The sequence below is a fragment of the Chondrus crispus genome, genomic scaffold (assembly GCF_000350225.1).
Source record: "Chondrus crispus Stackhouse genomic scaffold, scaffold_138, whole genome shotgun sequence".
In the NCBI taxonomy this organism is placed as follows: Eukaryota; Rhodophyta; class Florideophyceae; order Gigartinales; family Gigartinaceae; genus Chondrus; species Chondrus crispus.
This window is the reverse complement of record NW_005179009.1, coordinates 38,895-63,921: the sequence shown is the minus strand read 5'-3', so window position 1 is coordinate 63,921 and position 25,027 is coordinate 38,895. Positions and strand designations below refer to the sequence as shown.

Here is a 25,027-nt window from a genome sequence, read left to right as displayed (position 1 = left end):
ATCGAAAGAAGGGAATGCCATTTCGTCAAATAAGGAGAGCTCCAAAAGAGGCGGAGTCACTTCGTCCACTTTGTGGAGAGACAAGGAAGCGGAGCCAGAAGAAATCGCGACGCGGCGCGGACCGCGATGGGAGGAGTTGGAGGAATTCAATCCGACCAACCACCTCTTCAAGAAGTTGCTTTGGTGCAGGACGTACCGCCTGCAGAACCCGCAGACACATTTGTCGAGGAAGCGGCGGACCGCCGTGCGAAAGATCAGAAGAGACATACCACCAAAGGTGAAGAGAGACAATACGTTCACAGGAGATGATGGCGTATTAGTTCTAGACTTTTTAGCTAAGATATTCCAAGAATTCGACACCCAGGAGATGAACGAAGGCCAAGCGATCCGCTTGCTACCGGAGTTTCTCAGCGGAATGGCCCTGAGACAGTACACGTCGGTGTCACAAACAGCGGGGTCCCACCATGGAAAAATATCCGTCTGGCCGGAGGCCGTACAGTGGCTATTGCGAAGCACCGCCACCGATGAGGCAATCCGCCAAGCCGTACTCGCTTTACGAGAAGTACAGCAGCTACCGCCTGAAGACGAGATGGAGTTTTATATCCGTTTGACAGACGCGAGCAATCGATGTGGAAACGTATATTCGATGGAAGAACAAATGACGATGTTTATTGAAGGACTCGATTCGAGTATCAAGACGATGGTATCTCAATACCGACAAGACCATCGGGACGATTCGTTTTGAGAATAGTTAATTACGCGAAGGCGCATGGCTCGGCGAGCCGCGCCAAGAAGAGGAAGACTAGAAGAGTCACCATCCAAGCGCCAGCGACGCTAAGGATGGGGGGTGTGGTATAAACCCGGGCCGCTGTAGTACCCTTTTCGCGCTACTCGTGTACACGTGTATCTAGATAACTCAAGTACCCGACGTACAGTACCAAGCCCATTTACACCAGCCTTGCTCGCTTTGGACACGCGCACGCGTGGACCTACTACCGCGCTTGTACACGTGTGTATTATGACGCGACCTCGTGAGCTCTAGCCGTTACATCTCGACCGCGATCTCGTACAGTATATAGTGTCGTTGGCGCTTGCGCCGGGTGGGTTTGGGGACAAGCAACAAAGGACCAAGGACGCCACTCTCGTTCTTGGATTTGCGCGGTACTAACTAACTTCTTCTCGTTCACGCTCTCTCGTTCTCCTCGCTCGCGCCCTACGACTCTCGTGACCACGTCGCGTGTTGCCTCCCGGCTCGCGCGCACGGTTCGCTGGCCGTTTGTTAGCCCCGCTGGGTCGAGAGCACCGCGTCGTTCGCTTCTAGTCTCCGTGGTTCGCAAGCACACCCGGGTTATACAGTCGCCCGAAAGCCTCTACCACTTTCCCCTAGCTACGTAGTACACGATCTCACCAACGACCCTTGTTTTAGCACGTGACCACGTTTCGCGTTCTACTACAGGGGGAAGCAGAATCCTTCGCACCCCACGCGAAAAACCCGCGGCGCTGTCCACTTGGCCGACTCACTGTCGGCGTCCAGAGGACCTAGTACTGTTGATCAGGAAGAAAATGGATACGCAGGAGCATTGGTCGCCGAGGGCGATTTTTATGACCCCTCAGAGGAATATGGAGACGAGGAGCACAGGGCTAGTGGGATGTCTACGCTACAGACGCCCACGTGTACGACGGACTCGTATACAGAGGCCACGGATCCCTTGTTATCGTTTCGAAGCGCGGACACACGCCAGCGCCAAGAATTACGAAGGAAGACAAGGGTACGGCTTTCAGAAGACCGGGCTGGACCGGCCGGACGACGGCCCGAGGACAGCCAAGGTCGCCGTACATTCCGAAGAAGCATGGTCTCGTATGCTACCATTGCTACGAGAAGGGGCACGGATCGCCTACGTGTTTGCTCTCGTTCCGAGAGATGCACCGAGTTCTGAAGAACTACGAGGCGCTCTCCCCGATGGAGAGGTTGGGAATTCCGTCGACAAGCTACCTGAAGGTAAAACAATGGTTCGAATCGCAGACGGCGAGCACACCGAGTGCCTCTGCCGAAGGTTAGAACGGAACATCAGGAAGGCCGGCCGCGGGGCCGTCGTCGGACTGGAGAAGAAATCCGCAGCGACAGGAAAACTAAGGGGGGGATCTCAAATAATTCGAAAGGAAAGACATGTGTCCGGCGAACCATGTCCGGGACCCAGTCCCGTTCCCCGCTTTTAGCGAAGAAGGCAGTCAACGACGAGAAGACAGTTGGAATCGTCGAGAAACCGAAAGGACCCATTAGGGTGAAGAAGATTCTGCGAAGAGGCAAGGACGATCCGCTGGAGCAAGTCCGACGCCCTTGGTACAGGGTCAAGCGCGGGGAATGTCTCGAGGAGATTTTAGTCCTTGCCAGGAAAGACTACAGAGTCTTCGCGGATATTGGACCAACGGTCGGATTGATTACCGTGTACTGTCCGTGTTGGACACCGGCGTGGGACCTAATCTCATCCGGAGATCCGAGCTTCCCGCAGGAATGGAAACTCTTGTGTCTTTCGGACCGACCCAAGACATCAGCGATGCGAATAATAGGCCCCTCCGAACTCTAGGTACACTCAAAATGCCTGTGAGACTTGGACGTTTCGTGGCCACAGCCGAATTAATAGTTTGCGGAAAACTCGCAGTCCCCCTAATTCTAGGTGCGGACTACTGTGATCGGTTTGTGGAAGCAATCTATCCTCGTAAGAAGACTGTGTAGTTGGCAGATTTCTCGGAGGTTCCGATTATAAGGAAGTTCTCGCCGAGAAAGGGAAAGAAGACTCTGGTCTCAGGAGAGCACCAGGAAGAGAAAAAAGGAGAACGAATTTCCCCCAGAGTGAAGGTGGCAAGGGCCACGACTATTGAGCCAGGGACGCAACGCGTGGTCGAATGCACCTCGAAAAGGACTGGTTTAGTCGTAGTCGAGCCGTACTCAACGCTATATCAAAAACACGGCTTAGTGAGCACGAATGGTGTCGTTCAGGTTGAGCCGGACATGCCATACCGTTTGCTCGTTGCGAATTTTAGAAAGTACCCTGTCAGCCTACAAAAAGGCCAGGTGGTGGCCGAACTTCTACCGCATCCGAGAGCCGCGTTTGCAACCAAAACCACCATTGGTGAGGTAATTGGAGTACAAGAGATAACCAAGGAAGGAGTTCCGAATTCTACTCCGTCGCCTACGGGCGACGTTAAATTTTTATCATCAGAGCAAGACCCGGAAGATCCGCAAGAAGAACGGTTGGATGTGCTCTCCGCGTCGGCAACTGCGAAGCCGGAACGACGGATCGAGCCTCCACCGCCGGAGGTGGATGAACTCGACCTGAGCCACGTCCCGGACCGGCTACGCGAGCGATTCCGTCGGATGCTTAAGAAATATTCCCGCATGTGGGATGGGACCCTTGGTGAAATTAACACCACGGTCCACCGAATTGACTTGGTCCCGGACACAAGACCAATTGCGCAAGCCCCGTATCGGGCCGGGCCTAAGGCCCGCGAGAAAGAAGATGCAGAAGTACAGAAGATGTTAGAGGCAGGAGTAATTGAGCCGGCACAGTCAGAATGGGCTTCGCCCGTGTTGCTGGTGCCGAAACCGGACGGTTCAATGCGCTTCTGCGTCGATTATGGAAGATTGAATGCAGTGACGGTGAAGGACACGTACCCGCTGCCGCGCATGGATGAGTGTTTAGACTCGCTTGGTGACACCAAGATTTTCTCCGCGTTAGACGCCATCTCCGGGTACTGGCAGATGCCAATTCCCGAAAGCGACCGCGACAAAACCGCATTTTCGTGTAACTTAGGTTTGTACCGATTCTCAAGAATGCCCTTCGGGCATACCAACGCGCCAGCGACGTTCCAGAGAGCCATGGATATCCTGCTCTCTCCGTTCCGTTGGAAATGCTGTCTGGTACATCTATATGATATCATCATCTTCAGGAAATCCTGGGAGGAGCACGTCGTCCACGTTGACGAAATACTGTCTGTATTGGAGAAGGCAGGTGTGAAGCTCAAGCTTCGCAAGTGCGAATTTTTCGTCGAAAAGATCAAGTACCTGGGCCACGTCGTTTGGCCAGGTGCGGTCGAAGTGGACGCCGCGCGAACCGCCGCATTGGAACAAGTGAGGTACCCTCAAACGCAGACGCAGCTCAGAAGCTTCCAAGGACTTTGCAATGTCTACCGCAGGTTCGTTCCTCATTACGCGAAAATTGCGCATCCTCTAAACCAACTACTGAAGAAAGGACAACCGTTCTAGTTGAAAGGATTCGACGAACCATGCGAAAAAGCTTTTCATAAGCTCAAAGACGCTATCTTGGCGCCACCGGTGTTGGCGCTGCCGAAGAAAGACCTACCATACTCGGTAGACACCGATGCAATCGACTATCAAATCGGCGCTGCATTATTTCAAACGCATCCGGATGCGCAACGTAAACCCATCGGGTTGTTTTCAAGAACGTTAGCCGCAGCGGAGAGAAACTATTCTGTATCAGAAAAAGAATGTCTAGCGGTAATTTGGGCCGTACAGACTCTAAGACCATATGTATATGGCGAGCACTTCATTGTGCATACCGACCATGCCTCATTGAGGTGGTTGATGAACGTAACCGACCCCAGCAGGAGATTAATCCGATGGAGGCTCCGCCTCTCGGAATTTGATTTCGAAATCAAGTACAAGGAGGGCAAGGCTAACAGCCAAGCTGATGCCCTGTCAAGATTACGGACAGCAGGGGAATCCGTCGACGAAATCGACGACGAAATCCCATGCTTTATGGCCGAACCGGACGGCGCTACAGAAGACGACGAAGAAGATTTTGAACGGCTCGACGACATCCTCGTTCTTCAGGAGGGGCCCACCTCTGATCGCCTCGATCACTTCCAAGCTGTCACTCCGGAGGAGCTTATTCGCGAGCATTGCTCGCGCTTGCCAAGCCGTCGACCCCTTCTGCAACCGCATCAAAGAAGAAATGGACGCGGGAAAAACGCGCACGTTCACAACGGAGACCGAGGTACTCGAAGGAACTCTATGCCGTACTGCCGCAGAGTTCGTACAAGTGGTAATACCACAATCATTAAAGGACTGCGTCCTTGGGTTAAGCCATTACCCAAAATTGGCATGATATCCTGGAGGCAGGAAACTTTACAAGACATTGAAAAGATATTTTTACTGGCCTACGATGGCCCTAGACTGCTACGCAGTCGCGAAGAATTGCGCCGCATGTGCGTGGGAAAGGGTGAAGTTTAGAGGAAACACGAAGGAAATGAAGCTGTTCACGCCCAAAGCTCCGCTGGAGTTTGTCGCCATCGACATACTCGGCGAGCTAATTACAACTAAACGAAGAAATCGGTATATTCTCGTGATCAGCGACCGATACTCCAAACTGGTACGAACCGTACCGTTGAAGAAGATCTCAGCTGCGCACATCGCACAAGCCCTCGTTCACCATTGGGTATTCGTGTACGGACCGCCGGTCAAGCTGCTTTCCGACAATTGAACACAGTTCACGACCCGATTCTTTCAGAACGTCTGCCGAATTCTCGGCATACGCAATGTGTTCACGACTACGTACCACCGGCAACCCAACGGCCAAGTCGAGAGGTTTAACGGCACGCTGACTTCCGCGTTGCGAAAATATGTTGGAGAGCATCCCAAGGACTGGGACCTATTTAGCGACGCTGTGACGTTCGCATACAACACGCAAGTTCATCGAATTACGAACATCGCGCCCTTCGAGCTGGTGTTAGCTCGGGCGCCGAGAAGCATTGCGTTACAAGCACAGCCAAGTTTGGAAGGATTTAGCTCGAATCGAGCGTACTACCTGAAATGGCAGTCGTGGTTGGAAAGCCTGATGAAAGGCGCTGATAAAAGCTTGCGGAAAGAGCAAGCGCGCTACAAGCGAAACTTTGACGCACGGTTTCACAAACTGAGGTATGACATCCCTTCAGGATCATACGTATTCATTCGGAAAGCGCAAGGCACGGCCACCGAGCCGAAACATAAGTTGGCACAAGTGGCTACGGGTCCGTATCAAGTGAAGAAGTCAACTGAGAATACGGTCCTCATTGTAATAGGCGACCAAGAAGAGCGCGTGTCGCGAGATAGAGTCGAATTAGCCCCTAGTCCCATGGACCACACGCCGATAATCGGGCTACGACAAGCGCTACAGTTCATAAATCGAGGTAGGGGACCAGAAGAACCCGCCGCGCAAGCAAAGGAAAGGACGGATGACGGACCGTTGATAAATCAGGAAGCTGCGGGCATCCCGCCCGATCTACAAGAGATGTAGGAGGTTCGGAAGAGCAGGATGAGGATGAGTCGCTGGTTCTACCGAAGGGGGAACGACAGTTGGACACGCAGGAAGAAGGAACCGAGAGTCAGGAGTATGTGATCGACAAGATCGTGGACCACGGCTACGACAAGGAGAAACTAATTCTCAAATTGAGATGGTATGGGTATACCACTGAGGACGCGACGTGCGAGCCCATTGAGCAGTTACCTCGTAGCACAGCAGTCACGTATTTCCGAAGGAAACGGTTGCTCCTGCCGGCGCAAGTCGCGCACGCGGTACTTGGATAGCTGTTGTCAAGAAAGAATGCAGAGGAGAGCCAGCAAAGAAGTCAGAAGTTTGAAGAAGCGGCGGACCGCGACGGTTGAAGATAGAAGACATGAGAGCGTGAGGAAACTGGCAGTCATTTTTTTGCAACGCGTCCCATAATAGCACTGACGCGCAACGCGTTTTCGAGGAATTGGAGTAAAATTGTATCCTTGGATGAGGCATTGCGCAAATTACGTATGATCACGCGTTGCAGTGAGGCACACGCGATGGAACGCTTGGATCAGGGATCCACACCCGCTTGTAATAATTTGAAAGGAACGTGTTTTTTGAGGTTTGTTCACGAGTGGACAAAGGACAAGTGGTGCGCGAGCAGAAGTGAGATACAGGGGATGACGCGAAATTTTAATTCAGATCAAGAAACCAACGGAGTTGCCGCAGATTTGTGGTCGCCGGCCACAGCCGACGATACAAACACCGAAGTCTATCCGTACTCAAGCCCGGTCACCCGGGCAGGACGCTAACTACACCCCACAAAACGACGGACTAACGCTCGTCGAGCGGAGAAGAATTACTGTCAACTACAGATCCGGAGTTACGAAGATGGCTGCTGACCGAGGTTGCAGCCGTCGCCCGGTCAACACTGATCGACCTCACTCCTTTCCCATGTACCCTGCGCGCAAGAGACTCGCCCCCTGACTCATGACGGACCGTCGTTTGTTTCCTAGGGTGTTTCAATCCCTTCAGTTTCTATTTTGTTCTGCCTCCTTTTATTCATTTGTGATGTGAAGACAGGAGCATGACTCCGTACAGCGGACGCCGCTCTGCAAGTCACTCATTGAGAATCGCATGATCGAGGTACATGCCAGGGAGACGGCCGTCGGTCGTTCAGTCGCACGAACGTCTGGGAAACGTGCGTGAGTTAACGCAAGCGGACCTATACTGCACGGAGTGAGTGAATCATTTGCTTTTCTTTTCTCTACGTCGATGACGAAAATATGGTCGACGCCGTCATCAAGAAGGTCAACCGATTGTTTTTCAGTTGTGTAGTCGGGCTCTGTTTCAATCTCTGTTTTGTTTTTGCTTTTATTTTTTTAGTTTGTGATGTCGACGACACGACGTGGCGCAGTGTACCGGTACGATGTACCCCGATCTGCAAGTCCCTCAGGATTAGCAAAGACAAAAGAGGAGGGTAATCGAGAAGAGAGAAAAAAGGGGAATGGCGACGTAAGAAGCTCTAACGCGATCCACGAATACTCGGGCTCCCCGACGGCCTGACGAGGAAATTCTCCTACCGTGTTATGAACGGACGTGCGACACACGGGTCACACCCCGGAGACTGGACCAACACTTTTGAAGGTCAACTCGAGGGGAGACCCTTCCTAATTAGCTTTTGTCGATTCCTCGACGCTGCTATGTTTTTTTTGTATGTACAGCAAGGGACACCACAAACCATCCGGAGCAGCACCCGCCTAAAAGTGAAATGTTTGGAGGGAACCCCCTCAGAGGGAGTTTCTGATTCCCCTGTACGGTGACGTCACCTTCGACGTTGTTCCCCCCGCTCGTCATCCGCGTGCGCCAGTAGCGAGGAAGGAGACCGAGTACCTGGTCGAAACGATGATTGTCGACTACTGTCAATACAAAGCTACAGGAGAGCCTGAGAGATGTACGTCGCGATCGCTGTGAAAAAATGTCAAGGAGTGTCGAAGGAATGCTATGTGGCGTGTAAGTGATGCGAGAGTAGAAGGAGGTCGTTGGAGACTCGCGACGCGGGTTCATCAATCACGAAAACGACACCCGATCCGGGTGGAGCAGCCGCTGGATTGATCCACGCGTGAGGAGATCGAAAGAGGGGATGTTTCCTCAGCCCAAACGATGAGAAATCGGCGTGCGGGGAGGATCAAGCTGGGAATGAAGAATTTGAGCTCACCTTCGAAGAAGTCGTCTCATACAACCCCCTCCATCTACGGAGGAAACTTGTGACCATATTATTCATAACAGAGTCAAGAGCTTCGCATCCCCCACCTATTGCTTTTGCCACAGTGGGACCAGCTACAACGACGAGGGAGAGCCCCTCTCTCTTCCTTTTGACCACGCTCGTGTTATTTTTCGTTTTCTTTGGAAAAATCCTCTCCTTTGCCCGTTCCATATATCTTTTTCTTTTTGGATGAACTACGACTCTGCGACACGACGCCAACCCCACATCATACGTCGACGACGAGTGCTGCAGTGGGACCCACAGTCCGCCGCAAGGACGGAGAATTTGGAAAGGGCTAACGGCTTGTAAGGAGCGCAGAAGGTCAGGAGGGTTGTGAGGAGTGACACCGTCAACGAGCCCAAGCAGAGAAACCAAAATGTCAGACAGTTCGCTGCTAGCGAAAGAACCCCGGACGAGTCACCACCGGTTGTAAGAATCATTTATTACCCCAAAGCGATGACGAAGTTTTTTCCCTAAGGGAGCGTTTACCCCTCGCCGCCGGACCTCAACGAGGAAATTTATTGATGCCGTCGAAGCAAAAAAAGGGGGGGGGGGGGGGGGGGGGAAGAAAAAGTGGGTCGAGTCGTGATCGCATTCGTGAAACTCGCAAAAAGGATCTCGAGTATGAAGACCACCTACAAGTGCAAAACAGACTGAGGAGGGGGCGCCGCCTATTCCCCGACGTGGAGGAGACATGCGACACTGGTGTATGCAGGCCCGGGGTGGTCGGTACAGAAGTCGATCGAGGTAGCTCACTGGTTTGGAGATTCGCAGAAGGACAGACTCCCTGTCAGGGAACTGGTTCGTCCCAGCAATTACGTGTTTACATGGACTACGAATCAACAGAAGTAGCAGGTATCCGATGATGTCTTCGAAGGGGTTGCAAAGAGGAGGAAAGTGGAAAGGAGAAGGTGCGAACGCAGTGATGGGGCGCATGAGGAAAAGAGGAGGAAAATTGGCGATGAGAGAAAGCGACAGCAGTGATGGGGCGCATGAGTCAAAGTGAAAAAATCAGGGGGTAATCGAGTGATGGAAGGAAGACCTAGAGGGTCGTGGGAAGTGAAAGAAAAGCCCACGCCGTAGCGCTTGCGTTTGAAACCACCACTCGAATGGCTCGGGGATGAAGGAAACATGAGGCCCGTCTTGCTCTTGCACTATCACCGATTACCGGACACGGCGGTGTAGGGTTATGAGAGAAACGGCGAGGAGATTATACGATGGCGGAGCGGCGTACAAGAGCGCTCGGAAGGGAGATATGTAGTGCAATAATCGACTACACCGTGAGGGGGTGAAAAGAAAAGGAATTGAGGGGTATGACAAATTGGGGGGATGACATGAAAATTATTTCACTTTATTATTTTAATTATTAATTTCAATTAGTTGCATATTAGTTATCTAACATTAGATTAGATCTAGGATTAGATTAGATCTAGGATTTAGCGCCGAGAGCTACTGTAGTGGCTCCGGTGGGGCGATATATACCTTAACCCTCTGACGACCAAGTCAGTAAAGGTAACCCGAGTTGCCAGAGTTGAATATCGCCTTGGTCGAAGTCCGTCTTTCCCAAGACGCTCCCTTTTACCACAGATTACGTTATCCTTTGCGCTCGGGGGTTCCCTTTCGTTTTCCTTTATTTCACCTATCCATTTCTATTTCTATCTCTATTTCTATTCCCTTGTCTTGTGTTGGTTTCACAGTGCCTGATTGAGATCTGCATTGTGACGACTGGAGTCATCGGGCTCTTGTGTTGGTTCTTTTGTTTGTTGTTGGTGCCATCGGCTTTGGTTGCAACCGGACCGGTGTAGGTGTCTTAGCCATCTGGCGACCCGTGAGTGTAGCGCTGCTACTTGTTTACGTCCCCCGACGGAGGCTGTTGCGACGACGTCTCCCTCGAAGGTCCTGTTGTGTATACAGGACAGTGTTGGTTCTATTGGATACAGGTTGCGACCGTTCCGGTGTTGGTACTTTGCCATCGGGCAGTACGGAGGTGTAGCGCTGCCACGTGTTTGCTGATTCCGGTCGGGATGCGTTTCGAAGCCCCCGACGAAGACTTTATCAAGGGTATAAGGTGTACCAGGCGCTCAGCGAGCATTGGCTTTACGACCCATCGGGACCGGCTTTGTAATCACCGCCCCGAACTTGCCAAGTAGCTGCTTGTACAAGACTCTACCACCATTCGTCCCGGGCCGGGCATCTTCCTTTGGCCCCCCATATCAGGGATTTGAGCTACTGTGGGACGCAAACCCACTGAAAGGGAAAGAGAGAATCGGATGCTCTGTAGGGCTGTGCCGTCGGCAGCTCTTGTTGGTTGTGTTGTTGCTGGACCGTTGGACCCTGGTTCCGGCCTGACAGGCACATTGCACTACAGAAAAGCGCGTGACTCTGTCGTTTAGTGAGAAAAAAGTTATCAGGGAGCAGTTCGTCCGCGATACCTTGGATACAAACAAGCGTCTCGAATGTGATGGATGTTAAGTAGTGCGCAAATGAACCTCTCAAGCTCCAAGCCGTACCAACTCGTGCACTAAACTAGCTAGCGTGGCTCAATTTCGTGACCACCGATGAAGCGTATACTGCCATCGTCTTCGTTTCTTTCACAGGAACGGTGTCGAGCCGCCCTACCAAGACGTCCTCCCTGTGTCTCAACTCTTTGCTGTCGTCGGTTTTGGATGGACGCAGAGCCTTACGTGCTTGTGCAGTCCTTCGATTCACTGGACTTTGTACCCGTCGCCTCACATTCCGTTCCCAAATGCCCCTGGTATCCTTGTAGCCCTTGCGCACATACTGCGCACCCAGAAGATACGTCGTAGCTCAACTGGTCAAACCCAACAGATAGCCACATTCGGGGATGAACCTCAGGGAAAGCGCCAGCTTCATTCTGGGAAGCGATGATCAAAACGTATACGTTCCCTGACAAGCACAGCATCTTGATGGAATCCTTAGCTATGTGCGCCACCGTGGGCCGATCTCACAAGGTAAAAAAGTCAGACCCTGGGCGCCTGCGTATAAAGTGCCCCTCTCAGGAGTGCTCATACATTGTCAACGCTCAACCAGACCGCAGGGCAAACAACGGCTTGTGGAGAGTGGGAAAACTCAATCTCGCTCACTCCTGCGACGCAATAAATGGGAAACGAAAGCGCAGGCCCCTAGACGTGTGCTAGTGTTTGATAAGCTACGCGAGCAGCAGGCCAACGTCCCAGAGGCTGCACACTGGAATCATCTTTACACAAAGTGGGCATAGACTGTTTTTCATCATGCAACACTTGAACGCCAGTATGTTGCTGCTGCTGCCCTTGCCTCTCAAGTAAACATTAACGTGGATTTGCAGATTCTGCCTATTGCCAGACAGATGAGCGCGTGGAGAGTTCTAAGTCAGGCAGGTCGGCCGAAGAAACGGCGGAATCAGGGGGTCGCAGCGCCTCAACGAAAGTCGCGTTGCTCTGCTTGTGGTCAAGTTGGGCACTACATTACGACTTGCGAAGCCCCAGACACTGTGTAACCTCTACCGGAAAATCGTTCGGGAGTGAGGTCAAGAAAGGGGCACGTGACAAAAATTCCCAACTAAAAGGGGCACGTAAGAAATTTTCTCAAATTTTTTTGACCAAACCCCAATTTTTTTTTCAGCGGAGATGCTCTGACCGATCCCAAAACCCCAAATCTCTCGCTCCCCGTGTGACCCCTCGCAGATGGTGGCGGATTCGAACCACCTTTTCCTTTCTTATTACCACCTCACCGTCCCTTCGCTACTTTCGCTCTGCTATGCTCCTTGGTTTTGTCATTCCCCTCATCCCCCAAGATGATCCGTCCGGGCTGCATCTGGCATCCCATCCCCCTCCGCGCTCTCCCCGCCCTCACCGACATCCGCTATGAGCGAACTGCGGACGGCATTGCCAAAATGACCATCTGCCGGCCGTCCGTGCGTAACGCCTTCCGACCCCAGACTCTGCGCGAGCTCGAGCACGCCCTCATGCATGCGCGCGACACGCCGTCAATCCGTCTGGTCATCCTCACGGGCGAAGGCACGCTCGCCTTTTGCTCGGGCGGTGATCAGTCTGCGCGTGGGCACGGCGGCTACGTGGGCCACGACGGCATCCCCCGCCTCGCCGTTCTCGACTTGCACATCATGATGCGCCGCCTACCCAAGGTCGTCATCGCCATGGTGGCGGGGTACGCAGTGGGCGGTGGCCATATTCTCCACCTCGTTTGCGACCTGACTGTCGCAGCGGAGAATGCCGTCTTCGGCCAGACCGGGCCCAAGGTCGGCAGCTTTGATGGCGGGTATGGGAGTTCGTACTTGGCCAGGATCGTGGGACAGAAAAAAGCGAGGGAGATCTGGTTTTTGTGTAGGCAGTACTCGGCGGAGGAGGCCAGGGCGATGGGGCTGGTTAATACCGTCGTGCCGCTCGAGGAGTTGGAAGTGGAGACCGTCAAGTGGGCGAGACAGGTTTTGGAAAAGAGTCCCACTGCGATTGCATGTATTAAGGCCGCTATGAACGCGGATGGCGATGGTCATGCAGGCTTGAGTCAGCTAGCAGGAGAGGCGACGCGTATGTTTTATCAGAGCGAAGAGGGTAAGGAGGGGAAGAAGGCGTTTTTGGAAAAGAGAAAGCCGCAGTTTGTACCGTATGTACAGGAAACATTGAGACCGACGCCGCCAACAGTTATGACAGCTGGTGTTGTGGAAGAGGAGACGCGAAGAAGAGCGAAGCTGTGAGGTGTATAGTATTTTTCCAAACTTCTTCAAAGACGTTCAGAGTAGGAATGTAATATGTAAGTTGTTGACCTAAGTAATATTTGCAATTCAGTTAGTGTGGTTGGTGGTTTATTTATTTTTGTGTTTCTTGCAGCTCGTGAAACTCGTCTACTCGATCGCGGGTAACGAAACGGACAAGCGCGAGATCGACCTCGCAGAACGGCATGCGTCTCTCTCGAAGGACGACAGAGCGACACGCCAGCCGGCGTGAATCTTTATCCCAGTACAATACCCATTAGCGTCCCGCGACGAGTGAAGGGACGAGCAAAGCAGAGCATAATATGGAAACGTAATAATACGGACTTGTATCGTCGAAAACAAGCGGACGGACGTGGGTCGGCACTCAGGCGCAGCGGTAAAAAAATCAATTCTCAAGCAAGGCGGGCTTCTTACCGAGCTCGTTGCCAATTTCAGTATCCGCGAGCGCTCTACGCGTAATCCCCGAGGGCAGGTCCTCCAAGAAGAAGAACCTCTTGGGCACCATGGCCGTCGGCAGATGCTTCTGGGCGTGAATAACGAGCATCGGTTCGGACACACGGACGTTCCTCCTCGGGACGACGGCACAATACACTTCGTTGCCATACTTTGAATCCGGGCGCCCAAACGCGCGACACACGCTGACCAAGTTACTACTCCCGACGACTCTTTCCACATCATCCAAATTCACGCTCACCTTCTTGACAATGTACTCACTGTCAGCGCCATAGCCAAGGTCTCCCTCCTTGGTGGCCTCACGAATCGCCTGTGGGATGCCACCCGCGGCCAGACGGGCCTTCTCGGCGACGTCGCGGGCCTCTTCCAGGGCTTGGGCAGACTCCTGCTCCGCCAGCGAGGCAGCGTAGACCGCGGCTTCGACGCCCTGCATGTCGACCTGCATGAGGAATGGCGGCTGGTCGATCTCTGCGGCGGCTGCCGCCTCCTGCGCTTCGCTGCGACGTCGCTCCGCTGCGGCGAGCTTTTCCCGTAGGGCGGCCATCTCGGTTGCGTGGCTGGACTGCAGCTTGTTGATCATGACGTCCTGCGACTCCTCCAACGCGGAGAGGCGATCGAGGATGCCGCGGGCCTTGGAGCCTTTGTCTGGCGTCATGGCGATGTGCGTGGGCGCAGCTTAATTTGACAGAGGGGCGTATGCGTGAATTATTATCCGTTAGGTGGCTAGGGGCAGTCAACCGTGGCGAAGCGAGTGCTTCAGACCGTGCTGGACCAGGTCTCGAGGTGACCAGCACGGAAATATAGTAGAGGGCGGGAGTCGTGGGAGGTGGGGTCGGGATGGGTGGCGGGCGTTGGTTGTTGGTGTTGGTTGGGATGTGAGAAGGATAGTCGGAATAAGTTTGGCGGGGCGGAGCGCAGCGCGGAGCAACGAAAAAATTCCGGCCGGAGAAGAAACATACAGTAAAAGGACAATACGCGGGATCGCGCTGGGATGAGGTGGAGCGCTTGCAGGGGCGGCAACGCAACGATTTCAAAAAGACATAATTCACACATCTATCCGCCACGTGGCCACCCACCGTTGGACGCCACCCCACGTGCACACGCTACAGCAAGTCACGCTCCATGCCTTGCTTTGATGTGCTTGGCTCCAACCCCCAACCCTCTCGACCCACTTCTCCTCTCTCCACCTTCTCTTCTACACCCGGCTATCCGGCTATCCAAAAGCATGGTTCGGCCCCACCTCTCGCTTTCTAACCTCGTCATCGTCCTCCTCGCGCTTCACGTCCTCTCCGCCCGCGCTTTGCGCTTCCACTTAGAGGACCGCGAGAAGCGCTGCTTCACCTTTTCCGCCTCGCACTCCATCCCCATCCGCGGCTCCGTCTCCGTCCTCAACGGCGTCGGCGAGGCCCGCCTCGCCCTCACTATCCGCGACTCAACCGCCCGTACGGTCTTTGAGGCCGTCCGCGGGAATAAGGATACGGGCTCAAAGTTTTCCTTTAAAGTCCCGTACGGCGGCGCCGCGGGTCGCGAAGATGCCTACGGGTACGACGAAGAGGACTTCGACGCCCCCACAACCTTCTCCGCCTGCTTACTGCTCACCTTTGACGATGCTGTGCACCGTCCAGGCGTGAAGAGGGCCGTGCAGTTTGCTATTGATCCCCAGATCGAAGGGGGGACTACAGTGGAGGACGTGCCCGCCAACGAAGTGGGGGTCGTGGCCGTGGCGAAACGCATGCAGCTGATGGAGCGCATAATGACGGGATTGGCCGCTGATCTTATCGCCTTGCAGCAGAGGGAGCGACGTCTTGTTGCAAGGACAGAGGCTACGGGGGGGAGATTGCTTATTCTGTCGGTTGTGTCGTACATCATTCTCGTGGCGGTGGCTACATTGCAGATCTCCCACATCAAGACTTTTTTTAAATCGAAGAAGCTCTTGTGATCCTGGAAGATGCGATATCCACTTCACCATTAGGAGAGCGTGTGGTGCGTGGGCCTACCACTGACTCTAACGACCTATTATAAATATATCTTGGTGCTGTTCATATTTCTTGATCGATGCCACCTATTTTCCTGCGTTGCATTTACTGCATGTAATGTGGCAGCCGTCTTCCTCTCTACGCATCTGCTTCCACACCCGCTTTATTCAACAACTCCCTTTTCTTTCTCGATAGGGGCTGAATCAATATTTCTAAAGGCTTCTTTTTCACGGTCACTCCCATTGCCTCCTCGTCTTCCTTTTCCACCTTGAACATATCCGCCACCTCCTTCCCTTGGGGTACACCCATTACCGTACCCACCTCCTCTAGTCTCTCGGCCGCTGCGACCAACGCTGCCTTGGCATCTTCCTGCAGCCTCCCTTGCCCCCTTCTAAATTGCATGTATACCCTCACGCGATACCCGTCACACAAGAACTCGCGCGCCCTCCGCATCTTGATCTGCATATCGTGGGTGTCCGTTGACGGCGACAACCTCACCTGTTTCAGGGCCCCTTCCTTACGCTCCATTTTCCGGTTCTCCTTGCCTCTTTTCCGCGCGTCGTAGCTTTTTTTGGCGCGTGCCGACTGTAGCGCGGTGTAATCTACAATGCGCACTACCGGGGGCTTGGCGTGACCGTTCACTTCCATTAGATCCCGGCCCAGCCCGCGCGCCTCCGAGAGCGCTTTGCGAGAGGGCATCACGCCGCGATCTTCTCCGGCTTCGGAGATTAGGCGCACGTCATGAAGGCGCAGAAGGTCCCCGTTTAGGCGTGCCGGACCGCTCGATTGCTGCGCCAGATGCCGTAGGACGGCAGGAGATGCCTGCACGCGCCGCAGGGCGCGTATGACGCAGAGCATCTTGAAAGTGTCCGCAAAGCGGACTGAGAGTTAGCTCTCTGAAAATCGCTTGGTGAGCGAAGGAGGAAAGTTGTGTTTATGCATGCAAAGGGGGGAAGTGAAGGAAGGTGAGTTTGGATGGTGTGCTATCCCGATGCCTTGGATGCGTGTTCTCGATCTTTGGGAATCGTCCAATGGTCTGCATAGGATCAGATCACGGATCCCAACTTTATCAATCTTGTATCATACACTCCCAGCCCTAAGCTGACAGCTACCAGTGCAGAGCTGACCTCTAAATCCCGTTGCAAAGTTCACACAGTAGTAGTCCGACCAGCGATGGACGATATCTACTAGCTTCCTGCACGGTCTTTTTCCCTTTCGCTGCGCTCTTGCCAGCGTGCTACTACCACGACTCCTCGCCCGCTCGCGAGTTTGGGAAGAACGGTCTCCCCGCGAACCGCTGCCATGAGCGCCCCGGATAGTGCACCGGCTGCGGCAGCCGCCTCGTCTCAGGCCGGCCCGTCCGATGCTTCGGCCGAACAGCAACGTCCGCAGACCCCGCTTGACGTTTGGAAGGCGTTCGACCTGAATGGCAGGCGAGGCGATATGGATACGCAAGGTCTCAACATCGCAGATAGACAGGAAGCCAGCGCCGCCACAAGGAAGCGGCTCGCGTTGGCGACAAAAACCTTTAAGAAGTCACTGTCGGAGGGAATGCCCGTCCAAAGTAAAGACGTTGGCTCATTGCTCAGGTTGTATCAGAGCGAGATCGATACATTGACAAACAGAGCAAAGGCGGCTGAGGGCTCGTTTCTCGCTCTGTACAGGGCGTTGGAAGACGCTCCGGATCCTGTCGAGGAACTAGAGCGTTCGGCGAAGCAAATGCAAACCATATCAGATTTGAGGGAGGAGATGCGCGTGCTTAAAGACGAGAGGGGGGGCTTGGTGGAACGAACGGCAGCGGCGAGCAGGTATGAGAAAAGAATTGAGGATCTCGAGGCTCAGTTGAATGGCGTCAATGACCGAGTTGAGGGCGAGGCACGAGCAAAAGTTGAGCAGAAACAGGCCCAGTGGGTGTCCGCGCAGCAAAAGACTATTGAGGCGTACGAGATGCGCGAGCAGGAGCTTCTTCACCAGATTCGATTGGGAAATGAAAACGCGAGGAGAGTGCAGACTGACGTCGATGACCTGCAACGCCAACTTAACGAAGCGCACTCTCAACTTGAAAGTGTGAAGAGTACAAGAGCAAGCGTTAACGAGATGGCGATGGAAGACATCGAGCGCACGCGAGCGGAAGTGAAGACCTGGCGGAGAAGATGTATCGAGCTTGAGAAGCTCAACGTCAGCGGCGAAGAAGGGGGCGATGGAGCGGGGGCGAGCGATGCAGTTGGAAGATCCGCACTTTCGGCCGAACTTGCAGCCAGGGATGTGGAGGTTTCACAACTGAAAGACCAAGTCACAGCTCTTGAGGAGGTCCTCGGCGGGAAGGACCAGGAGAAGAGCAACGAATTTGCGACGCTTTCGGCATCAATCGCATCAAAGGACACCGAGCTTTTGGAATTGCGGGGGACTTTAGAAAAACTCCCTACCGTGGAGCAGTACGAGACTATGAGTAGACAGTTTGAGACGTTGCAGTCCTTCCAGCTTTTGGAAAACGAGCGGGATGCAGGTGATACCGGTGGGGCAGAGGGAGATACTGAAGACAGTATCACTCCAAAAGTGGGCGACACACTGGAGAAGCGATTGCTTGGCAAAGTGAAGAGTCTTGAGGGCCGACTAACACGATTACGAGTTGAACTTGGCGATCGAGATTCACGAGTTACTGAACTGCTTGCAATGGTACGGTCATTCGAGGAGCAGGTTGGTGACCAAAAGTCATTGATTTCTAAGCTTGAGGAAGGTATCAATGCAATGACTGGCGATCATGCGGGCGTACATTCCTTAAAACGGAGAGCGGCTGCGGCTAGCATTGGTGATCTGAACCCGGCAGTGAGTCTCGAAGCATTAAAGCAGGAAGAGAAAGATGCGGATAGCTCGTGGGATTGGGGCGAGAAGCATCAGGCTGAGGGTCTGCAGAACATCATTCGGGAGGAGCCGTCCATGCTTGATATCGTCGCGGGACAACGAGACAGATTCCGAGCGCGACTGATGGAGCTTGAAGAAGACAATAGGAAGCTCTTGGAGCGGATTGAAAAGCTAACTAGCGACCTCGACTCTCTGAAGAGCGACAACGTTCGTCTGTATGAAAAGATTCGGTTTGTGCAATCTTACAAGCAATCAAACGGATCTTTAGCATCAGGGGCGGCCACAGTAACGATAGAACCCTCTCCCAGCGGTGGGGATGAGGAAGACGGGACAGGCAACTTCCTCGGCAAGTATCGGTCCATGTACGAAGACATGGTAAATCCGTACACGATCTTCAACAGACGGGAACGGCACAAACGGATGAGCGAGATGTCAGCACCCGAGAGGCTGACGCTTCGAGCAGGGCAGAAGGCACTGAGCACGAGGACATCACGTCTTATCGTGTTCTTCTATATAATAGCACTGCATGTGTTTGTCGCTTTGGTGCTCGGATTCTCGTCGAGCTTGGTATGTGAAAGCGAGGTAACAACTAAGGCACAGCACTAGAGCAGCAAACTGAAAAGCTAGCAGGAATTCCATATGCGATGACAATTAATGACTGTACACAAACACACACACACACACAAATAAAACTGGCAGCAATGGTAAGAAGAGTAATTAATGTGAAAGAGCTCGCTTTCGTCAGAACTAAGCGCACTGAAACGGAGACAGAACTATAACAGAGTAGAGCTGTACTGTGGACAAAGCGAGTATATTTCGATGAAAAACAACACGGTTAGTGCAGGGGCTTGACCACTTCGAGTTTTTTACTTCTTGCTGGCATAGTAGTCAACAAGGACCTTCCAGGCCGTGGGAGCCATGAAGCCGTCAGGAGGGGTATCTCCTGCGGCTGCAAACTTTCGCATCTTGGTACCCGAGATAAACTCGAAGTCGTCAAGGCGGGACGGGTCGAAGAAGGACATCTTGCTGGTAGTCTTGTCATACGCGGCAACCCTGAAGGGCAAAATTTCGAGTTTTTCCAGACCAGGGGCCATGCTGAGGACACTCTTCCCGTGCCACGGATCAAACATGTCACGTTCGCCATTGGGATGCTTCATTCCTGCAGGGTCACGTCCAACAATATAGTACTGGCAACCAGCGTTCATGCGAGCCTTGGCGTGCCACTGCACTTCTGTGGGGCCGGCATACAACATAGGGCTCGGGAAGATGCCGAGCAAGGTAGACTTGGGATCGAGTACTCCCTCGGCGAGAACGCGCTTGTTCTGAGCGATACGGACCTCGAGCGGGATATCGTCCCCCTTGACCTTGCCACCGATCTGATGCACAAGGAGGATGGGGTTCTTAAAGCCGCGTGAGATAAGCTCCTCGCGGCACGAAGTCATGAGCAGAGCGTGCCCGTTGTGGATTGGGTTGCGCAGTTGGAAGACGAAGACTGCGTCGGCGTTGCGATTCTTGTACTCCTCACGCAGCTGTCTTGGCGAGAGACGGAACTCGTCCAACCCGTCACCGTACTTGATGGGCTCCAAAACTTCGAGATCACCACCAACAAGATAGTCACCGCTGTTGTAAATGATCTCGGCATACGGATGCCTCTCATCCGTGAGACCGAAGGTCCTAGCGCACCTCTCCTCCTTGTTGTGTTCGTAGATCTCAAAGTTTCTCAAAATAGCGACAACTTTTCCCTCCGGGCTCTTGAGGGCGAAGGCATTCTTCCCGTCGAGTTCCTTCTTCTGCTCATCGTTGATGGCGAGCGCAATCGGGACTGACATATTGGCAACGGAGCCATCCGGCTGGCGCAGACTGTTGAAATGCAGGCACTGCAGATACTCCTGCTCCCTCATGAAGCCGCGCAGTGGAGAGGCCCAGCCCTCAGACAAGACGTGGATCCACTGCATATCGATGTCGGATACAGCGACGGAGGGCAGGCCTTCGGCTTCAGTGTGCTTGGCGGGGCGCTGCGACTCCGGAACAAGCAGCTCGACAAGGTCATCGACAGCGACTTGCGAGACGGCTGTGGCGCGCACTTGCGCGCGGGGAGCGACGTGGGCGGGCAGGCGGGGGGAAACGCGGGCGAGGGGGGCGCCGCGGAAGGCGCTGGAGGACGGCGAGAGACTCAGGGTGGGGCGGGCGGTGGCCGAGAGCAGGCCCGGGGCTGGAGCAGTGAAGGCGGGGACAGTCATGATGGAGTGGGTGTTGATGCTGACGACGACGGCAGAGCGATGGGGCAGGGCAGGTGACGAAGCAAGGAGGGATTTATATGAGGAGATGCAGGAGATCCTCGCGGCGGAAACGGATGTGGGATGGCGCAATGTTTGCGGCCGGTGGGAAGGCCAATGCTTAGTGCCGGTGAGATGGATGAGCATCTGCATGGAGGGTGAGGTAAATCTCTACCGGGTCGAGCGGGTGCCACTTGGGAATTATGCATTGGTGGTGAGGGAGGAGTGCGAGATGGCGATTGGATCCTGGCTGGAGCACATGCATCATGGACTCATTACTCGCGCTGTGCGGGTTATCATATCGAGGGTTGTTGGCGAGAGCGGACTCGTGTGCAGGCATGAGACTTGCTCATGGACTTTTGTTGTGGTAAGGCTTCCTCCGTACAGGGCTCACACTTGCTTCTGCTTGGTGCAACCCTATTCACCAGGGGGAGGGCAGGAGCGAATGTCTTCAGAATTTTTTCAAGTTCTGCTGGAATGGACACTTTCCTGTGTTTAAGGCACTCCGAAGTCGCGCGCACTACTGGCGACAAATGTCGTGGACACATACGGATCTGGGGGATCGTCCATCGGAGTATATCGTCGGGCACAGTAATTCTTAACCAGTGATATTATTCTAGCCAGATTTATTATTATTATTATTGTGAACTTCAACTTATGATAAATACGGCAAATTCGCTTGGCCTATATCTCCGAAAGCTTTGAGCGAAAACCGTTTTCGCCTCCATATTTGAATTTCCCGCCTCAATGTTGACCGGGAGCTGTCCCGCCCAAATCAGAGGACCACAGGACAAAATCTTGCCACCACATTAGACGCATGGATCCATTCATGTGACATCCAAGTAACCTCCAGCGACTGGAAGCCATCATGAAGCACCCCCAAGGATTCCGCCACCTTCCAAAGGCGATGAAAGACTCAAGACTCAGAAACGCAAAACATGCTGTCGTCACAAAGCAATTTTCCCTCCGCGGGGCCGCCCGGCTGTTCGACGTTTCATGGTCGACTATTTCGTCTTTACTATCACAACCCCATCCCTTCGCTGATCGGACCTGGACACCCTAACTACCTCACAGAACAAGAAGAAAGCATTATCGTGAATTCAGTCATCGAATTCGCTCAAAATGGCACCCCTCTTTCACGAGAATCTCTCAAGGATTTAATACAGCACTTTTGCCAACATCTTTCTGTACACCGTCAGGCATCCATACCCTTTAAGTAACTGCGTCCCAGCGATGGCTTTCTTCCCGGGGTTTTAAGCGCCATGAGCAGCTCTCCTTAAGACGGAGGTGTAACTTGGAGCACGATAGATTACTTGCCATGTCCGTACACAACATGGCGGAGCACTTTGCCTGTCTGAGTCAGGTTTATCAGGGATACGGAATCACGCACGGCTCCCAGATTTTCAATCTGGATGAGTCTGGGTTTTCTACGAGAACTACAAACAGAGCCCGGGCAAAGGCTGTAGGGGAGAAGAAGGGAAGGTCAAACGCAAGAGAGATGAAGTGGTCAAAGAATGCCGACCATGTCACTGTTATGCCCATTGTATCAGCAGACGGCAGAGTGTATGATCTAGTTGCGATCTTAACCGGGAAGCGTTCTAAGTGGAGGCTACATCCCGATGGGACCCAAAAAACACCAGCATGATTTTGCCGGAGAATGCTCTTGTGGCATATCGAGATCCCGCTGGTATGGACACGGAGATTTTTAATGCGTTTGCGAAGTTGTTTGTGATAGCGACGACAGAGCTGCGGTCACGGCACCGCAATATTGTTTTGACGTTTGACGGATACGGGGCTCACAAGTCCTTCAAAGCCTTGCAGCTTTTGAAGAACAATAATGTAGTCGTTGTGGTAAAACTACCTTCGTCCCGACCACTCGGAACGAGGGGGGGTTAGAGGTAAGGGAGCGCGCGACGCTGGGTAACCCACGCGAGCGCGAACCGTACGGAAGGACTCGAAAAGAGGGAAGGCTCACGTGGCCGGTGACGCGCAGCCGGTCGGTGGTGTCAGATCCGGACGGCCGGTCACGGGTTAGAAGCCTGAGACTTAGAGGTAAAACCGGACGGAGTTAGCAAAAAGCCGTAAAGGGAAGGGAGGCGAGTCTGCCCCCGTTTACTGGAACGGGGCAGGTGCCCCCGGTCTTAACCCCTAAGTGGGACGCCAGGACACCTGTCCCGCTACAGTAGCTGTTACTTACTGTATACCAGCTACTGTGCTAAATTGGCTAATTTGTGCCATTAACTACTAATTACTAATTACTTACCGTTCGGATCCTACACGTGTAACCAGCGGGGTACTACTGTACTCTGCACCGGCCGTGTGCTGTAAATATAACTCCTTACAGTTCGTCTCGCGCTTACAGCCCATCGTACTGTATCCCGGGGCGGCAGCGGTGGCGCCGTTGCCTTCGCGTTGTTGTACTACAGTCGTCATAGCTTTACCTGCTCATACCAGCCATCGGACCCAGGTGTTGGACTACTATATATTTTCCCCATTCAAGACGTATCTTCGAAATGCTGTAAATGACAGGGTACTTGCCTCTGCAGGAAGTATTCGCAACGATGTTTATACATTATGCGATTTGGTGCATGAAACGTATAAGCGAGCCTTAACCTACAGTAATATTGTTAGTGGGTTTCTTGCGTGTGGATTGTGGTGCCCGAGGCGCAAGCGCCCCGTCCCAGAAGGTATCAAGTTGGCTGACATATCTAATATCGGTGACCATCCATCTCGAGAGGCAGCTTTCCAATCTTTCCCGCAGTTAACAGAAAGCTTTACCAAAACTCGTGACCTATTTCGCTTCGATGGGCCTGTCGCCGAGAATGGACCGCTCAATACGAAAGGTGGTTCCTTATTGACGTGTCAGGATGTGTTGAATCACTTAGAATCTAGAGCTATCGCTAAGGAAACTGCAGCTGCGGAGAAGGCTGCTCGTGAATCCGCAGCCTGGCGACGACGCTTGGAACGGGAGACTGAGGTGGAAGAGCCAGCCCGTGCTCGCGGCGGTGCTGAAGAAGCATGCATTTCGCATGTGACTTGGATGTCGTTGCGCGGTGTGAGGGCGAGAGTCTTGCTGGATTCAAGAGGACATCGAAAGGTGATTGCACGTTATCGTGCACTCGGGACACTGGGGATACCACCCCAAAATTAATAAAAAATGGTGTGTTGTGCATGCGCTTTGGTTAGGAATTGTCTCAAAACAGCAACTCAGGGGTGGATTAAGCCCCACCTCGAACGAGGTGGCGTTACATCTGTTCTTTGATTGGGGAGGGCGTCTCCTCCAATATTGCATCAATAGAGGCCACGCGTATGTCGACAAAGTTTGAGCACAAAGGCTCATCGGGAAGTACTATTTTCAATTAATATATGATTCTGGTTAAGAATAACGGTGGGGCTGATACGTGTATCCAGCGTCACATGCTTGCACATGTTGCACCACGTCTGTACTTGAGCATCTACCCTTGTGTAGCTCGTCAGATTGCGAATCGCATGGGCACTTCATTTGGAACCGCCAAGTCTCGTCTCTCCCAGCGCCTTAGTTGCACGATATAGTCCAGCGTTGCATCTGCTACCCTCGCCCGTGTGCCTTATCACGGCTCGGTCCTATCATGTCCCACTCAAATGTGAGTCTATAAAAAAGCCCATCCTGTGGTATAGCATCGGCTCCGCCTGAAAGTTAGAAAAATAAAAGCATACACAAGGCGCCATTCCTGCGCTAAATTACTTGCCTCATAAGCTTGCTGCATACCAGTTTCGGAATCTTAGACGTCTTCAGGAAGTATAAGCCGCTGACATACCGTGCAGACCGTTTTGCAGGTAAGGAATAGTTACCTGCTTCATCCTACAAATGAACCATTCAGTAGGAGCGATAGTTTTTGACAATGCCTTACAGTTGTTGTATTGTTTCTCTACGGCCGTACGCAAACGTGGATAGCAGCTAACTTTTGAAGCACACACACATGCACGCACGAAAACATTCATATGCTCCTCGTCTATAACTCAAAATGCTGCCCTCACATTCAAAAATTCACCCGATCAACTTTTACCTTTTGCGTCCTCGTAAACGTTGACCTTCGACAGCACGTACTACACTGTTCAGTGTCCGGCAACGATTGCTGGTTTATAAAATTCTTAATTGCAAAGCAGGCACAGGATAAACTTGGTAGGCGTTTGTGCTTGTCTTAATTTTCTCC

The 25,027-nt window shown here is 53.1% G+C and overlaps 6 protein-coding genes; 3 read left to right on the top strand and 3 right to left on the bottom strand.

The window, feature by feature from the left end:
- Nucleotides 1–12,331: 12,331 nt before the first annotated feature.
- Nucleotides 12,332–13,249, top strand: CHC_T00008821001 (naphthoate synthase). Its single transcript, XM_005713559.1, has one exon. The coding sequence runs from the start codon at nt 12,332–12,334 to the stop codon at nt 13,247–13,249; it is 918 nt and encodes a 305-aa protein (XP_005713616.1).
- A 91-nt stretch (nt 13,250–13,340) lies between these two features.
- CHC_T00002406001 (hypothetical protein) lies at nt 13,341–14,773 on the bottom strand. XM_005713558.1 is given in 2 exon segments: nt 13,341–14,476; nt 14,477–14,773. The coding sequence occupies 1 exon segment, from the start codon at nt 14,771–14,773 to the stop codon at nt 14,477–14,479; it is 297 nt and encodes a 98-aa protein (XP_005713615.1). The 3' UTR covers nt 13,341–14,476.
- Nucleotides 14,774–14,855: 82 nt separating this feature from the next.
- Nucleotides 14,856–15,762, top strand: CHC_T00002405001 (hypothetical protein). XM_005713557.1 is given in 2 exon segments: nt 14,856–15,659; nt 15,660–15,762. 1 exon segment carries the CDS (start codon nt 14,856–14,858, stop codon nt 15,657–15,659), a length of 804 nt encoding a protein of 267 aa, XP_005713614.1. The 3' UTR covers nt 15,660–15,762.
- A 72-nt stretch (nt 15,763–15,834) lies between these two features.
- CHC_T00009331001 (Translation initiation factor IF3, mitochondrial) lies at nt 15,835–16,554 on the bottom strand. Its single transcript, XM_005713556.1, has one exon. The coding sequence runs from the start codon at nt 16,552–16,554 to the stop codon at nt 15,835–15,837; it is 720 nt and encodes a 239-aa protein (XP_005713613.1).
- A 693-nt stretch (nt 16,555–17,247) lies between these two features.
- Nucleotides 17,248–19,164, top strand: CHC_T00002404001 (hypothetical protein). Its single transcript, XM_005713555.1, has one exon. It carries the CDS (start codon nt 17,248–17,250, stop codon nt 19,162–19,164), a length of 1,917 nt encoding a protein of 638 aa, XP_005713612.1.
- Nucleotides 19,165–19,424: 260 nt separating this feature from the next.
- CHC_T00008316001 (Sulfate adenylyltransferase, SAT) lies at nt 19,425–20,981 on the bottom strand. Its single transcript, XM_005713554.1, has one exon. The coding sequence runs from the start codon at nt 20,979–20,981 to the stop codon at nt 19,425–19,427; it is 1,557 nt and encodes a 518-aa protein (XP_005713611.1).
- Nucleotides 20,982–25,027: the final 4,046 nt, after the last annotated feature.

What these genes read in the sequence shown, in the direction of transcription:
- CHC_T00002405001 (XM_005713557.1), top strand. Translation starts at nt 14,856, where the DNA reads ATGTGCTTGGCTCCAACCCCCAACCCTCTCGACCCACTTCTCCTCTCT.
- CHC_T00009331001 (XM_005713556.1), bottom strand. Translation starts at nt 16,554, where the DNA reads ATGCTCTGCGTCATACGCGCCCTGCGGCGCGTGCAGGCATCTCCTGCC.
- CHC_T00008316001 (XM_005713554.1), bottom strand. Translation starts at nt 20,981, where the DNA reads ATGCTCATCCATCTCACCGGCACTAAGCATTGGCCTTCCCACCGGCCG.
- CHC_T00002404001 (XM_005713555.1), top strand. Translation starts at nt 17,248, where the DNA reads ATGCCCGTCCAAAGTAAAGACGTTGGCTCATTGCTCAGGTTGTATCAG.
- CHC_T00002406001 (XM_005713558.1), bottom strand. Translation starts at nt 14,773, where the DNA reads ATGTGTGAATTATGTCTTTTTGAAATCGTTGCGTTGCCGCCCCTGCAA.
- CHC_T00008821001 (XM_005713559.1), top strand. Translation starts at nt 12,332, where the DNA reads ATGATCCGTCCGGGCTGCATCTGGCATCCCATCCCCCTCCGCGCTCTC.